The sequence below is a fragment of the Nyctereutes procyonoides genome, unplaced genomic scaffold, assembly GCF_905146905.1.
Source record: "Nyctereutes procyonoides isolate TBG_1078 unplaced genomic scaffold, NYPRO_anot_genome, whole genome shotgun sequence".
Classification (NCBI taxonomy): domain Eukaryota; kingdom Metazoa; phylum Chordata; class Mammalia; order Carnivora; family Canidae; genus Nyctereutes; species Nyctereutes procyonoides.
The window spans coordinates 5514173-5530770 of NW_026575041.1; the positions used below are offsets into that span (position 1 = coordinate 5514173).

Below are 16598 nucleotides of genomic sequence, written 5' to 3' on the forward strand. Positions count from 1 at the left end.
AAACAAAGGCTCTCAAGCAAGGAAAGGAAATCCAGCAATGTATTATTCATAAGAAGTGTGATTAAAACATAAATACACAGTACATTGTACACCCACCATGAAACATAGATAGCGGGCAGCTCTGGTGGCCAGTGGTTTAGTGCCACCTTCAGCCCAGGGCGTGATCCTGGAGACTCAGGATCGAGTCCCACATCAGGCTCCCTGCATGGGGCCTGCTTCTCCCTCTGCCTGTGTCTCTGCCTCTGTGTGTGTGTGTGTGTGTGTGTGTGTCTCATGAATAAATAAATAAAATATTTTAAAAATTAAAAAAAAGAAACATAGATAGCTTAAAAGTTGCATCTCTTTTCTCAACAGGTACCAGTTATGAATAGGAATGAACTAGAAACCAAAATGCAAAACCAAAAATGAAGCAGCTATGTGTAGTTAGTAATTTCAAGTTTAAACTATAACTAAACATTGTGGCTTATATATATTATTTTATATTGTGCTTTGCCCATTACTGATGGTTTGGACTTTGATAAAAGAAATTCCATAGTTTTTTATATCATAAAATGAGAATATTTCAACAGTGAAATTATAGAAAGCAATATACTAATTGAAATGAATGCTTGTATATATTAAGTTATAGCCTTGGGACACCTGGGTGGCTCAGGAGTTGGGTGTCTGCCTTCAGCTTAGGGTGTGATCCAGGGTCCAGGGATCGAGTCCTGCATGAGGCTTCCCACGAAGAACTTGCTTCTCCCTCTGCCTGTGTCTCTGCTCTCTCTGTGTCTCTCATGAATAAATAAATAAAATCTTAAAAATATATGTATATATATATATATATATATATAGTCTTAAACCTTTCTCTCTAATGCCGTAACTGTCAAATGATTAAAACTTTTTTTTTTTAAGAGTCTATTTATTTGATAGAGTAAGCAAGTGGAGAGAGGCAGAGGGAGAAGCAGGCTCCCCGTGAGCAGGGAGCCCAGTGTGGGGCTCCATCCCAGAACCGTGGGATCATGACCTGAGCTGAAGGCAGATGCTCAACCACTGAGCCACCCAGGTGCCCCAAATTAAAACTTTCAAAAACATAGTATTATAGTCAGCATGCTGGACCAAGAAACACTAATAAAGCAGTTAGACACTTGATGGGATGAGCACTGGGTGTTATTCTGTATGTTGGTAAATTGAACACCAATAAAAATTAATTTATTTAAAAAAATAAATAAATAAAGCAGAGCAAGTACCGATAGTGTCAGTGTTTTAACAGTCTGTATTTAGTTGTGTTTATGCTACAGAAGAGCAATGTTAGTTTCATTCTAGCAAGTTAGTACTGCTGCCTTTTGAAACTCGAAAGAGGAAAACAGGACTTAATTAACTAAATGCACGTTTCTTTAAGTTACTGCTATTATCCTTCACTTGGATGCAATGCCATGCAGATTTATGTGGCTATTATTTTCACTTACTTTTCATTACTTTAACAGCTTGAGTGGAGAGCCAGACATTCTCTCTTCACCTGACTAGCAAAGGCCATTTAACTGCTGTAGGAAAAAACAAAAAACCATTTTGTGTGAAAATTAGTGACATTTGGCACTTAAGATCAGAAAAAGAGTTGTTTATACTTGATGCCATAAAATGCTGTCTGCCCAAAGCTCTGAAAGACTTAAGATACAAAGTAATACTTACTACAATACTACGGAGTTTTCATAGAATTATTACATTTGATAATAAAACCCACCTGATAAGTCTCAAAAAACCCACATAAATACATAATAATTTTAAAAGAAAAGGATATAAAAACAGTATGTGGGGATCCCTGGGTGGCGCAGCGGTTTGGCACCTGCCTTTGGCCCAGGGCGCAATCCTGGAGACCCGGGATAGAATCCCACGTCGGGCTCCCAGTGCATGGAGCCTACTTCTCCCTCTGCCTGTGTCTCTGCCTCTCTCTCTCTCTCTCTGTGACTATCATAAATTTAAAAAAAAAAATTTAAAAAAAAAAACAGTATGTGCCACACAAATACTGACTAAAAGAAAGTTGGACTAGCCATTTTAATAACAAAAAAAAAATTTAAGGCATTATTTGAAACAAATGTGTTCGCTAGGTCATTTTTAAGAGATTTGATTTACCAGGGGAGAAAAGGCAATTCTAAACCTTGTATGGAAAATTTTAAGCAAAAATTGACAGAATTACAAACAAAAGTATATCAGTGCTCCATCATGCTGAGATTTTAATGCAGTAATTATATGAACAAGGATATAGACAAAATTTGAATAATATAATAGCAAATTGATTTAATATATTTAAGTTAAAGGATGCTTGGTCTTCTCAAGCATGCATGGAGTAGTTATTAAGTCTACCAGACATTACGTTTAAAGCAAGATTCAAAAAACTTTAAAGCATAACATGTTCTCTGACTATAGTACAATTAGCTAAAACAGGATTAGTCAAAACAGTCCATATAGTTGGAAACTTAAAACCACACTTGGAAATACAAGTAAAGAAAAAAGAAAGAAAGAAATCAAAGTAGAAATAATATAATACTTATAATCAGTGAAAGTACTAAGTACTACATATCAAGTACTACAAAGTACTGGTTCTTAGAGGGAAATGTAGCCTTAGATATTTACATTAGAAGTAGAGAAGCTAAAGAATAATGAACTAAGCATACAACTTCAGTAATTAGAAAACAGATCAGTAGAGTCAATCCACACAGAAATGAAGAATGCGACTACTAAAGGGCAGAAATTAATGAAAACAGATGTAATACTGAAGATCAACATCTTCAATCTAATTTTGCTCCCTTCTGAAACCCTACTAAGACTCCAACAAAGGAATTTATTTATAAAGCGTAAACCCACAAGAAGACTCAATAAATTTTAGTGATAGATGGATTAGTGCTCACCCAAGAAAGCCAGATTTTAAACAAAGAACCTCCAGTTTACATCAGAATTTTCTCAAGTATTGAGTATCAAGCATTAGCAGCAACAGAAGTTTGGAAACGCAGTTGGAAGAGGGGTCTTAAAGAAGACTGGTTAAAAGTCTTAAGAAGCTATTAAATGCTTACCTATTCTCACCTACTCCATACCACTGAACAACTGCAGGAATCTGTAGGTTTACACTCTGGTAAGAGTGAACAATGTCTCTAGATTGGGTTTTGCCAGACACAACTGAGCATGTGAATACTGTGATGAAATCAGACATTGGGTGACCTTATGCATTTTGAATGTTGAATGTAAAAACCTCTAAGGAGAAAATTGAGAGAATCTTCTTTTAGGGAATATGAGAAGCCTAAAAGACCTAAAGATACTGATTTGGGAGTTCCCTAACAATTGGCCTAGCAAAATAACTCTACAATGAAGATTACTAGTGTTAGGGCCTCAATCATATGCTTAGAGCATGTGGTCACCTTTAATGAGGAGAGAGTACCAGACATGATGAATGCATTCAATATGAAAGATAGAGGCCAAAACAAGGGAAGAAAGTCAGCATAGAAGAAACAGCTTATGAATGAAGAAGAAAACTTCAAAAATAACAAAACAATAAATATCATTAATCCATTCATATTCCTAGAAATATACTACATCTATGAATCAAGAGTATGATGCAATAAAAAAAGAATGTTTAGAGAATCCCTTCCCCCCACCAAAAGTACTAAAGATATGATAAAATGAAAAACTGAAGTGAAGGATTTGAAATGTACAGTTAAAGAAGCCACTGAAATTCCTTCTTCTGAACACACATTGAGATTGCATTTATGGTCCATCATCCCCCATCCACCAGTAAGAGTCTACCACAGCGCAGAAAAGGCACTAAATCCATGGTATGGTCCAGAGTAAACAAGACAGCACAAGGCCTCAGGACCCTTGGGACCACTCATCACCACTGCTACGGAGAAGTCTCTGGGCTTCACAGCAGAAAAGGCAGAAGCAAAGACAGACAGGCACACACACACACACACACACACACACACACACACATCCCTGGATGCCATCAGGGTATTACAAAAGAAATGGAGAAGAGATTCAATAGAAATATTACTGGGCCAGATACAAGAACCAACATAAAAAAAGGGGAGGGGACAATGCAGATAAAATGGAAGGGAAGGAATCATTATCAAAATTATTTAAGAAAATACCCTATAATTGAAAGACAAAAACTATTACATTGAAAGAACCCACTGGCTATTCAACACAATGGGTAGAAATAGACCCATGCCAGTTTCAGAATTCTTGACAAGGAGGATTCCATAAGTTTGTAGAATTAGAAGGCAGATATACATACAAAGGATCAGGTTTGAGGCTTATCAAAACAAAACTGTGGCAGCTAGAATTACAGAATTTTAATCTAGAATCCTATAGCTAGCCAAACTGCCAACTCATATATTTGAGTTCTCACAAAAACTTATAGCCCATGAACTATTATTCAGAAACCTACTGAGGGATGTATTTGATCATAATGAGAGAGTAAACTTAAAAAAGAGAAGACATGAGGAAATCCAGCGTCGAAAGAGGTGAAGACAGTTCTCAAGGTGAAGAGGAAGGGCAGGGATTTCTCAGATGATAGCTATGCACTACTCAGGAAAGCAGTCCAGAATGAAGCAATGTGACTTCCAACACAGATATGTTGAAGGTCTTCTGTATTATACATTCACATAACTGATAATAACGCGTAGTCTAGTCTGCCCCCAGAGTCTTGTCTGTACTTAGCTTGTAGGGACCATTTGCTGATAAAATTCTTGCTCTCTTCTGTGTACCCTGCTGCCTGGATAACCAAAGACATTCATTTCACCCTACAGAAGAATTTTGCTTTGAACTGCTGAGAGCTGAAGATTGGCCCTGGTAAGTAAGTTTAGAAGCAGAAAATAGAGAGTACCCTACCCCCACTCATCATCTTCTGTCACTTCTCAGCATCTGGCCCACCCTACAACCTTGCCAGATGACTTCACTGTATTGAGCCCTGTGTTTCCTGGAACTCATTCTTGCCTCTCCTAAGTGGGGTTATGATAAGCTCCGAAAAGCTGAAGACAGACTATGACTCTCGTAAGCTAATCTTCTCTGAGAACCTTCATCAAACAGTGGCAGTAATGCTTTTTCCACACACAGCCAGGTTTGTGCTTTCCTGATGGTTTTTAGATTGTCTTTTTCATTCATGTATATAGAAATATTTATAGTTAAAATATTTGAGAAAATTCATTCTTGTCATTCACCGTATTAAAAAATAAAGGAGAAAAAGTACATGAAGATAGTAGATTTAGAAAAAGCATTCTATAAAATTCAACAGCTATTTATAAACTAAAAACAAAATAAAACGCTTTGCAAATTAGTAATAAAAGGGAACTTTTTAACCTGTAAACTCTACAGTATTTAACACACGTAGTCATGAAATGCTTAAAAAATTATCTTTAAAATGAATAAAACAAAAATATATATTATCATCATTTCTATTCAAGATTATACTAGTTGAAGGCATATCCATTATAGTATTTGCAAATCACATATACGTAAAACGTCATAGGACATGTACCAAAAAACCACTAGAAGCAGGAAGTTGGAATTCAGCAAGTTCATGAAATTCAGGTGAAATTCAGAAATCATATTTCTGTACATTAGCAGTGAACAATTTAAATTTCAAAAGTACAATTTCTAGGAGCACCAAAAAACATCAGATTAAGGATTACATTTAGCAACTGTGTGTAAGACCTGCATTTGGGAAACTATGATGGACAGTTGTTTTGCTGAGAGAAATCAAAGAAGACCTAAATCAATGGATAGATGTACCATTTTCGTGGATTAGAAAACTCAATATTGTTAAGATGTCAGTTCTCCCCAACTGACCTATATGTATGTTTAACTCAATCACACTCAAAATCTCTGCAGATTTTTTGGTAAAAATTGAGAAACTGATTCTGAAATTTACAGGGGAATGCAAAGGATCCAGAAGAACTAAAACAGTTTTTAAAAAGAATGATGGGGGCATATGGGTGGCTCAGTCAGTTAGGTGTCTGCCTTTGGCTTAGGTCATGATCCTGGGTCTTGGGCATCAGGCTCCTGCTCAGTGGGGAGCCTGCTTCTCCCTCTCCGTCTGCCCCTCTCCCCAGCTCATGTGTGCATGCATGCTTGCTCTCTCTTTTTCTCTTTCTCTCTCCCTCCTTCTCTCCCTATCTCAAATAAATAAATCTTTAAAAAAAAATGACAAAGTTAGAGGACTTACACTCCTTGATATGCTCTGTGCTACACTAATCAAGACAATGTGGTATTAGTGGTAAGAGTGAATTATAGATCAATAAAACATCCAAAAGTAGACCACTCATCCATACTGACCTGATGTTAAGTAAACATTTTCAAAGGTAATTTTGTGGGGGAAAGGATATTCTTTTCAGTAAATTATGCTGAAACAACTCGATATTCTTATTTTTAAAATGAACTTAACAGGGCAGCCCAAGTGGCTCAGCAGTTTAACGCCACCTTCAGCCCAGGGCATGATCCTGGAGACCTGGGATTGAGTCCCACATAGGGCATCCTGCATGGAGCCTGCTTCTCCCTCTACCTGTGTGTCTGCCTCTCTCTGTGTGTGTCTCTCATGAATAAATAAAATCTTTTTTAAAAAACTAAATAAAAATAAAATGAACTTAAGGGACGCCTGGGTGGCTCAGTGGTTGAGCATCTGCCTTTGACTCAGGTCGTGATCCTGGGATCTGGGATCGAACCCCACATTGGGCTCCTGCGGAGAGTCTGCTTCTCCCTCTGCCTGTGTCTGCCTCTTTGTCTCTCATGAAAAATAAATAAAATCTTTGAAAAAAATAAAATGAACTTAAACTCATGCCATTATAAAATTTAATGTCATTACAAAGATTATGAGAATTGAACCATCCCTAAATATAAAAGCTAAAATTATAAAACTTTTAGAGGAAACTATAGAAGTCTTTGCAGCCTTCGGTTAGGCAAAGTTATTAAATAGGATACAAAAAATACAAACTATAGTGAAAAATTGATAAATTAAACTTTATCAAAATAACAAATTTTTATTCTTCAAAAGACATTGTTAAAGTGAAAGCCAAATCACAGGCTTGGAGAAAATACAAGTATATATCCAGCAAAGGACTTAAATGTTTAGGAAAGGAGCACCTGGGTGTGTCAGTGGTTGAGCGTCTGCCTTTGGCCCAGATTGTAATCTTGGGGTCCTGGGATCAAGTCTCTCATCAGGTTCCCCATAGGAAGTCTGCTTCTCCCTCTGCCTATGTGTCTACTTCTCTCTCTGTGTCTCTCATGAATAGATAAAATAACATCTTAAAAAATTAATGTTTAGAATATGTAAAGAACTGTTACAACTTAATAAGAAGGCAAACAACCTTTTTAAACAGGCAAAGAGTGAACAAACACTGTATCAAAGAAGGTACATGGATGGCAAATAGCACATGAGAAGATAACATTAGTCATTAGAGAAATGCATATTAAAACCACAATGAGATCACTAACATGAGGAACAACTAAAATGAAAACAAAACAAAAACCTATGTTATACCAAGTGTTGGTGAGGATATAAAACAAAAAACACTCATAGAGGGGTACCTGGGTGGCTCCATTGGTTAAGCATCTTTGGCTCAGGTCATGATCTCCAGGTCCTAGGATCAAGCCCCAAGTTGGGCTCCCTGCTCATTGGGGAGCCTGCTTCTCCCTCTCCCTCTGCCCTTCATTCCCCTACCCCTCATAATCGTATCAGTGTTCATAGGTGTTTTATTTGTTATAAAAAAATCTGGAAACAACAAATATCTACCAACATTTGGACAGATAAACAAATTGTGATATATCCATATAATGGAATACTACTCAGCAATTAAAGGAAATGAAGTATCAGTACACATAACAACATGGATGAATTTTAAAATAATTATGCCAAGTGAAGGAAGCCATACCATGAAGAAGATATGTTGTGTTACTCCATTTATATAACATTCTAAAAAATGCAAACTAAGCTTTTGGAGATGATGGATATGTTTATTATCTTGATTGTAGTGTTTCATGGATATATACAAATGTACTGATCAGATATATACACTTGAAATATATCCAGTTTAATGTAAGGCAATGATACATTGAAGCTATAAGAATATATAAGCTAATGTTCTTCTTTTGAGTAACTCACCAAGCTTCATTTTTCTCATTAGTGAAGTGCAAAGAATAATAGGTATTATTTAGAGTTTATTTGAAGATTTTATTCATTTGCTTGTGTATCTAATTGACTGTGGTGCCTGCCTAACACAGAGCAGGTGACTCAGTCAATGTTAATTCCATTCCAGCACTCCCCTCCCTCTTCCAGAGAACTGATAAAGTTCTTGAGGACCTTCAGATTACTTTCTTAAAACACTTACCAAAGTCTTAATGGCATATTCTTTCTCATTTTTAATGGCTAAATGTAATAGGCAAATGTATTAGAGATTTTTTTTGAGAATTTAATAAATAGGTTTGCTTTTAATACTAACGAAAACCTTTCCTTCTCATGAAAGCAATAGCTTCAAGCTCTCATCATGACTTGACTTAACAAAATTTCATTTTGCTTTCCCTTTTTTTCCCACAGGGTTTATCCATGGCTCAGAGGACTTGGTTATACATCCTTGGGTATATTTTTATTGGGATTTCTATTATGGAACATAGATAACATTTTTTGTGATTCACTGAGGTAAGATTTATTTTCAATCTTTGAGAAATATTTTTGGAAGCAATCTATATAGCAGAGAATTTCATAAGCATATAGAATTAGTAGTGCCATGATGTGAATTTTTGCCATTGTTGAAGTTAAAAAAGTATGTACAGCACAATAAAGTTAAATTCTGAGAATACTTGTTTAATTAACCTAAAAATTTGGACCAAAGACTATTTTGTAGTATTTGTAGGGATTTGTAGAGTTGATCAGATACTAGTTAGGCATCTGAAAGCTGCCTAATCTGCTGTGTTGAAGAAATGATTTATAAGAAGCATGTGAGATACATGTATATAATTTATAATTTTGTACTTTTTTTTTTAAAGATCATATTTATTCATTCATGAGAGACACAGAGAGAGAGAGGCAGAGACACAGGGAGAGGGAGAAGCAGGCTCCATGCAGGGAGCCTGATATGGGACTCAATCCCACTTCCCCAGGATTACGCCCTGGGCCAAAGGCAGGTGCTAAACCGCTGAGCCACCCAGGCTGCCCTAATTTTGTACTTTAATATACTTAATGTTATTTTCTAAGAAAGACATATGTTCCTTTTACCATCTGTCAGCAATTATGTATTGACTAGAGTTTGAATTTGGGTCTCTGGACTTTAGTCTGTCACAAAGATAAATATCTTTTTGGACCTCAATTTCCATTACGTGAACATGTTAAAGAGATTAAACTAGTGGGTCCTTCCAACTCAAAATTCTATGCTCTATAAAGTTTTGTATAAACAGAAAAGCACTAGAGAGAGGCAATCAGCAAAATTTAGACTGTGGGAAATCTACAAGATGAATGAATGACCTGGTCTCTTCAGCATAAATTGCAGAGGGGATAAAACACGGAACAGGAATGTATAGATTAAAAAAGACTTAAGGGGCGCCTAGGTGGCTCAGTCAGTTAAGTGCCTGACTCTTGATTTGGGCTCAGGTCATGATTGCTGGGTGGTGAGATAGAGCCCCAAGTCAAGCTCTGAGTCTGCTTAGGATTTTATCACTCCCTCTCCCTCTGCCCCTCCCTCCCCCTGTGGGCATACTCTCTCTCAATAAATAAAATATTTTTAAAAAATTAGAGACTTAACAGATACATAGTATCAACCAAATGCAATGTGTTGATTTTTTTTAAATTCTGATTCAAGCAAACAAACTGCAAAAATCTTTTAAACTTATGAGACAATTAATTAAAATTTTGATCAGTAATTGAATATTTGGTGATATTAAGGGATTATCGTTAATCTTTTATATGTGAAAATGGTATGGTTATATTTTAAAGAGTTGGGGTTTTTTTTAAAGATTTATTTATTAGAGAGAGCACACAAACAAGATGGGCAGAGGGAAAGGGAGCGAGAATCTCAAGCAGACTTATGCTGAGCCCAGAGCCCAGCTTGGGGTTTGATCTTGTGACCCTGAGATCATGACCCCGAGAGCATGACCTGAGCAGAAACCAAATTGGTTGCTCAACTGTACCACCCAGGCACCCCTTTAAAGAGGTTTTAAACTTTTAGAGACACATGTTGAAATATTTAGAATTAAAAATGCTACAATATCTGGGATTTATTTCAAAATATGGAAGGGGAGAAGTACATGAGAGTTTAGATGATTGGCTGTAAGTTATAATTGTTAAGCTGGATAATGGGTACATTATTATTTTGCCCACTTTGCACACGTTTGAAATTTTCTGTAATAAAAAATTAAATAAGTAAATGTGTATTTTAAATGTACACGGACAGACAAGTAATGTATCTTGCTTAGAAATCTAAATTCTCCAGCAGCCCGGGTGGCTCAGCGGTTTAGCCCAGAGCCTGATCCTGGAGACCTGGGATTGAGTCCCATGTCGGGCTCCCTGCATGGAGCCTGCTTCTCCCTCTGCCTGTGTCTCTGCCTCTCTCTCTCTCTCTGTGTCTCTTATGAATAACTAAATAAAATCTTAAAAAAAAAAATCTGAATTTTCAGTAAATGGTTCTGAATCAGTATTACCAATCACAAGCCCCATTGGAGAGAGCATTTACATTGCTGAGATAAGTCATCATCCTCTGAATGAGAGCCACTAAGAAATAAAGTAGATTCTTAGAGATGGTAATTGTCTCAAAAATTTATGGGATATCTAGAAAAATAGTTTTACATTGATTTATTTTCTCTTCTAATAAATGAGAATATTAATATGGTACACAATAGGGGATCCCTAGGTGGCGCAGCGGTTTGGCGCCTGCCTTTGGCCCAGGGCGCGATCCTGGAGACCCGGGATCGAATCCCACATCGGGCTCCCAGTGCATGGAGCCTGCTTCTCCCTCTGCCTATGTCTCTGCCTCTCTCTCTTTCTCTCTCTGTGACTATCATAAATAAATAAAAAAAAAATTAAAAAAAAATATGGTACACAATAAAAAAATATAGAATTTGAGACTCAGCTGTGCCACTTAGCTAAGTGACTTGGGCAACTTGGTCTCCGAATTTTAGGTTCCTCATCTGTAAAGCAAAGCTAATAATAGCTACCTCAAAGACTCACTATGAAGTGAAATAAGATTTACAAAAGTACTTTGTAGACTGTATGGTGCTTATCGAAGATGATGGTTGTATGTAGGGCAAGGAAAAGCATGTGTCTGGTTTCTTGAGTGAATAGCTAAGTAGACCAATGTTTCCCAAATTGTATTCTAGGGAACACTTGTTCCATAAAGTGTTCTTAAGATACTACTTGAAGGAAGGGTTTTGTGCATTAGTACATTACCTGAAAAAAATGAAAATAACTCTTGTAGTTATGATAGGACTTCTCACAGCCTTCATTCTGTTAATAGACATTGCAGTCTGCAAGAGGGCAATAAACTATTACTATTTCCTATTTTTTTGAACACGGGGTCATTTCTTCATGAAACTTCTGCTAGGAACACTGTTCCTCAGAATACACTTTGGAAAACAGTATGCAGACTACAGCAGACTTAAGGAAATTAAATAATTTCCATGTCTGAGAGTAACACTTCAAAGGCTTGTCAGCATTAGTTGCTAAATATTAAAAAACTGATAATAACCTGGTGATTTCTTTCTCCCTCTTCACACAGGAACTTTCGAAAGAAGATGCCACCTATCATAGGTGTTGCCACACAATTTCATGCATGGTGGCATATTTTAACTGGCCTTGGTTCATATCTTCACATCCTTTTCAGGTAGGAATTAGAGACTTTTTTAGCATGGTATTGAAGTATTTTTTTCCTTTACCCTTCAAATAGGATGGTGTAAATATAAAATGCCAGAGACAAAATCAGGATTTAATGCTTTAGCTTTGCCTCTGCCACTAGGTGACCTTAAGTAAGTCCCTACCCTCTCTGAAGCTTAGTTTTCTAACATGAATTAGTTGTACTAACTGACATATGATCTACATTTTAAATAGTTGTTCATCTCCTTTTTAGAGCAAGTAGGATATAAACATTTCCATTTCGTGTTTATCAACATATCTTTGTTTATAGAGAACAAATTCAGAGGGGGGAAAACAGATCCTCTGAGTAGCAGACTGGGAAAGCATGAGTATCAGAAGTCCCCAGTTTCCCTGCTAAAGAGTCTGTTGAAGTCTGTCTCTGTTAGAGGTCAGTCATTTACAACAAAAATGAAATTAGAATCATCTGTGATCACATTATTCAAATAATACCTCCAAGGATGCCTGGGTGGCTCAGCAGTTGAGCATCTGCCTTCAGCTCAGGACGTGATTCCGGGTCTGGGGATCGAGTCCCACATTGGGCTCCCTGCTTGGAGCCTGCTTCTCCCTCTGCCTGTGTCTCTGCCTTTCCCCTCCCCCCTCTCTCTCATGAATAAATAAATAAAATCTTTAAAAAAAATAAAAGGGAAGGGATAGGAAATGTTTGAGGAAATTAACAAATGACAGGAAAGGAGAAACAAGAATGGCTGTAAAATGAGTCTGAAAATTACAAACCTAGTACCTTAACAGTGCCCAAGTAGTCCTGAGAACATTACTGAAGTGTAATACAATACAGTAGTAAATTTCAATAATGAATAAGAAGAGGTGAAAGCATACTCATCATATTCTATTTTAAAAGACTAGGGTTCCCACTTTCCCCTTTCCTTTTTCACCTTCCACTTTACATTTCCCTTTCACCTTCTCCTTCTCTCCTGCTGATATGGAAAGCCTTCAGGGAAGAGGGTAATGAGGGGGAAGAAGTGCTGTGCCAAAGTGACAGCATTCAGTGAGGAATAAAGAAAGGAGCTCAGTGGTAGCAGGATGCTGAGCTTCCAAGAAAATCTGGTGGTAGTGAGAAAGTGGCTGCTGTGCACTGCAAGGAAGCAGAGCGATTAAAGAAAGAGATGTGACAGGGTAGATGGAAGAGATAGCCAGAAGTCAGAAATGGGTCACACTGAAGAAGTAAACTCAAATAAATAAATACATAAATAAATAAATATCTTTTTTTAAAAAGGTATTAGTGCTAAGCCTACGTGACTTAGCAGTTAAGCGTCTGCCTTCAGCTTAGAGCATGGATTCTAAATCCTGGAGTCCCAGGATCAGCCCCATATCGGACTGCCTGCATGGAGCTTCCTTCTCCCTCTGCCTATGTCTCTGCCTCTCTCTCTCTGTGTCTCTTATGAATGAATGAATGAATGAATAAATCTTTTTTAAAAAAGTAAATCTTTAAAAAAAACATATTTAAATGATAACAATTTAGCATCTAGGAGACAAGAATACAAGAATTCATACCAATCTTGCAACTTTCCTATAAGTTTGAAACTTTTTTTATATTAAAAACATAAAGAAGGGGGATCCCGGGTGGCTCAGGGGTTTAGCACCTGCCTTTGGCCCAGGGTGTGATCCTGGAGTCCCGGGATCGAGTCCCACATCGGGCTGCCGGCATGGAGCCTGCTTCTCCCTCCTCCTATGTCTCTGCCTCCCTCTCTCTCTCTATGTCTATCATAAACAAATAAATAAATAAATCTTAAAAAAAAATATAAAGAAAGGAGAAGAGAAGGTCAAGCCTCCCGATGGTGGCAGGGGTGGGGGTGGGGGTTGAGATATTTAGTGCAAATAAGCAAATAGAAAACTGATCATCTAACTCGTAATCAGAATGCCTTCTAAAACCGTAGGATAAGTGCTCGCTTCAGCAGCACATATACTAAAACCGTAGGATATCCATTTTTGTGAAAAACGGGGCTAAATGAGTAATTAATACTCATGAATACATAATTGTCTTTGTAAGGGTATATGGTAACTGGTAAGTACCAGCAGTTACCTCTGGGCTGAAGGTACCAGGTAGGAGACAGACTTTTTTCCTGTGTACTCTTTCATACTCTTCAAATTTTTACCAGATGATTATACTACTTATTTTTTAAAAATGTTTAAATAAAACAATTGAAGGCAGCCCGGGTGGCTCAGCGGTTTAGCGCCGCCTTCAGTTCAGGAGACCTGGAGATCCTGGAGACCCGGGATCAAGTCCCATGTCAGGCTCTCTGCATGGAGCCTGCTTCTCCCTCTGCCTGTGTCTCTGCCTCTCTCTCTGTTGTCTCTCATGAATAAATAAATAAAATATTTTTAAAAAAATAATAAATAAATAAATAAAATGAAACAATTGAGATTTTTTTATATCCATTAAATGAGCTTTATAGTATTTTGAAATTTCCTTCTATATTCTTTAGTTGCAGTGAAATAGTATGATCACACATTACTTGTCAGTGTAAATTGATGTAACTCATTTGGAAAGAATTCAATACCAAATGTGTTTGTGAAAATAAAATATTTATATTTTTATCCCAGTTATTATATTCCTTGGATTTATCCTAAAGAAGTAACCAGAAAAATGAAAATCCGTGTGTAAACTCAAATATTTTTATTACAGTGTTACTTAATTAGCATAGCAACAATAATAATAGAAGAAAAATAAACTGCCCAAGAGGGTAGAATTATAAAGTAAATTATAGTATACCTTTTATTCAGCCATTTATAAATGTGAAAATTTTATAGCTATATAGAAAGGTTTTGGATTATTAGGATTTTTAAGTGAAACAGATGAAAATCATACACAGGTAATTATTAACACTGTAAAAACTAATTTGTATGGGGACAATGGCTAAAGTAAATACAGAAAAAAATGAAGCATTTGTATTTGGTGGTAGGTTTTTTTTTTGTTTTCTATTAATGTTAAAATTATTCTGATTTTCTTAAGAAGGCAGGGAAGATAGAATATGTTTTAAACACATTTCATCCTAAAAAACTAAAAATAAAAGAAGCTTGGATATTTAAGCTTCAGTTATGGAAATTTTGATTCTTTGAGTATCTCACTGAATGAAGCATGCAAATAATATTTCAGAGGGATGATTAGAGAATTTAATAAAATAACACATGTCCCCTTTAAGACTTAAATACTGTACAAATGTTTGTTTCAAACAAAGAGTTAACACAGTGAAGCAAAAATATCTGAGCTTGGAGCTTTGCTCCATCACTTTATAACTGTGTAACAATCTTGAGCCAAGTTTTTACTTGCCATATGCATGGATTTATTTATTTTTTTTAAAGATTTTATTTATTTATTTATTTATTTATTTATTTATTTATTTGTTTGTTTGTTTTAAGATTTTATTTATTCATGAGAGAGAGAGAGAGGCACAGACACAGGCAGAAGCAGGCTCCATGCAGGGAGCACGATATGGGACTTGATCCCGGGTCTCCAGGATCACACCCTGGGCTGAAGGCAGCGCTAAACCCCTGAGCCACCCAGGCTGCCCCGAGATTTTATTTATTTATTCATGAGAGGCAGAGAGAGAGAGAGAGAGAGAGAGAGTGAGAGAGGCAGAGACACAGGCAGAGGGCGAAGCAGGCTCCATGCAGGGAGCCTAATGTGGGACTCGATCCTGGGTCTCCAGGATCACTCCCTGGGCTGAAGGCGGCACTAAATCGCTGAGCCACCCGGGCTCCAGTCTGGTCTTCATAGGTTACTTATTCTAAAGGCTAATGTAAGGAAGATTTTCCTTACCTTCCTGATTATCTCATACCTGTATTGTAATCCTCGTAGAACTGATATAACCACTTCCAAAATATTCTAAGAATACTCTACCATAAATCTTCAAAAATGAAACTGCAACTATGATATGAATCATTAAGCATGAGTGGAGTGCTCCCTACTAAACTACAATCATCCCAAGGTCACAGCCTGAGAGTATTCATTTCTGTCCTCCTTAGCATCTTGCCAAGTGTTCTGCATAGAGTAATGGCTTAAAAAATGGTTGCTAAATGAACAAAGAATCTACTAGTGTTGCTTTTTCTCTGTATATATAGAGGTATTATGGTTAAATGTCAGTAAATCAGTCTGTTTGAATTAAAAATTAATCTGAAGAGCTTTCCCTGTCCCCTTTTCTTTCAGTTTATATACAAGAACTCTTTACCTGAGATACAGGCCAAAAGTAAAGGTAAGTTCCCTTCCTAGGGGTGGGTGTGCTTGCGTGTATGCACGCGTGCATTGATGGATATGTTGAGGGAGGCACGGTATTGGGAGGATAGACCAGAGGTGGAAGAAGTGGATGGGGTGGAAGGGTAGTAGAAAGAGCACAAGCTTTGGAACCAGATGCTTGTGAATCCTAGGTCTTCCACATCCTGTTCTGTGACCTTGGGCAAGTCTGTTCTCTTTAAGCTTTAGTTTTTTCAGCAATAAAATGGAGCTGTTAATAGCTATGTTCCTGAGTTATTTTAAGGATCTGAGGTGATGTAAATGCCCAGCTCCATGCCTGACAAAAAAGGAAGCTTATTCCATTTAAATAAATTAAATAAAAATCATTTCTGAGATTTGATTAAAGTCTGGAAAGACTGTGCCATACTCAGGCTACTAATACCAGGACTGTTGTTAGTACACCTAGCTTATGGATTCTTTTTCCATGATCCATACATGGATATCTGTAATAGCATGCAGCAGTTACCTTCTTTCTTTTTGTCCTAACTTGTT

The 16598-nt window shown here is 36.9% G+C and overlaps 1 protein-coding gene across 6 annotated transcripts in view; it reads left to right on the forward strand.

Moving 5' to 3' along the window:
* The window catches only part of ACER3 (alkaline ceramidase 3), a 162963-nt gene that overhangs the window by 136351 nt on the left and 10014 nt on the right, over positions 1-16598 (forward strand). For all 6 annotated transcript variants that reach the window (XM_055320475.1, XM_055320476.1, XM_055320477.1 and 3 more), the window contains 3 exons: positions 8558-8659; positions 11727-11831; positions 16023-16068. In XM_055320475.1, coding sequence (XP_055176450.1) covers positions 8558-8659; positions 11727-11831; positions 16023-16068 — 253 coding nt within the window. The remainder of the gene's footprint in view (positions 1-8557; positions 8660-11726; positions 11832-16022; positions 16069-16598) is intronic.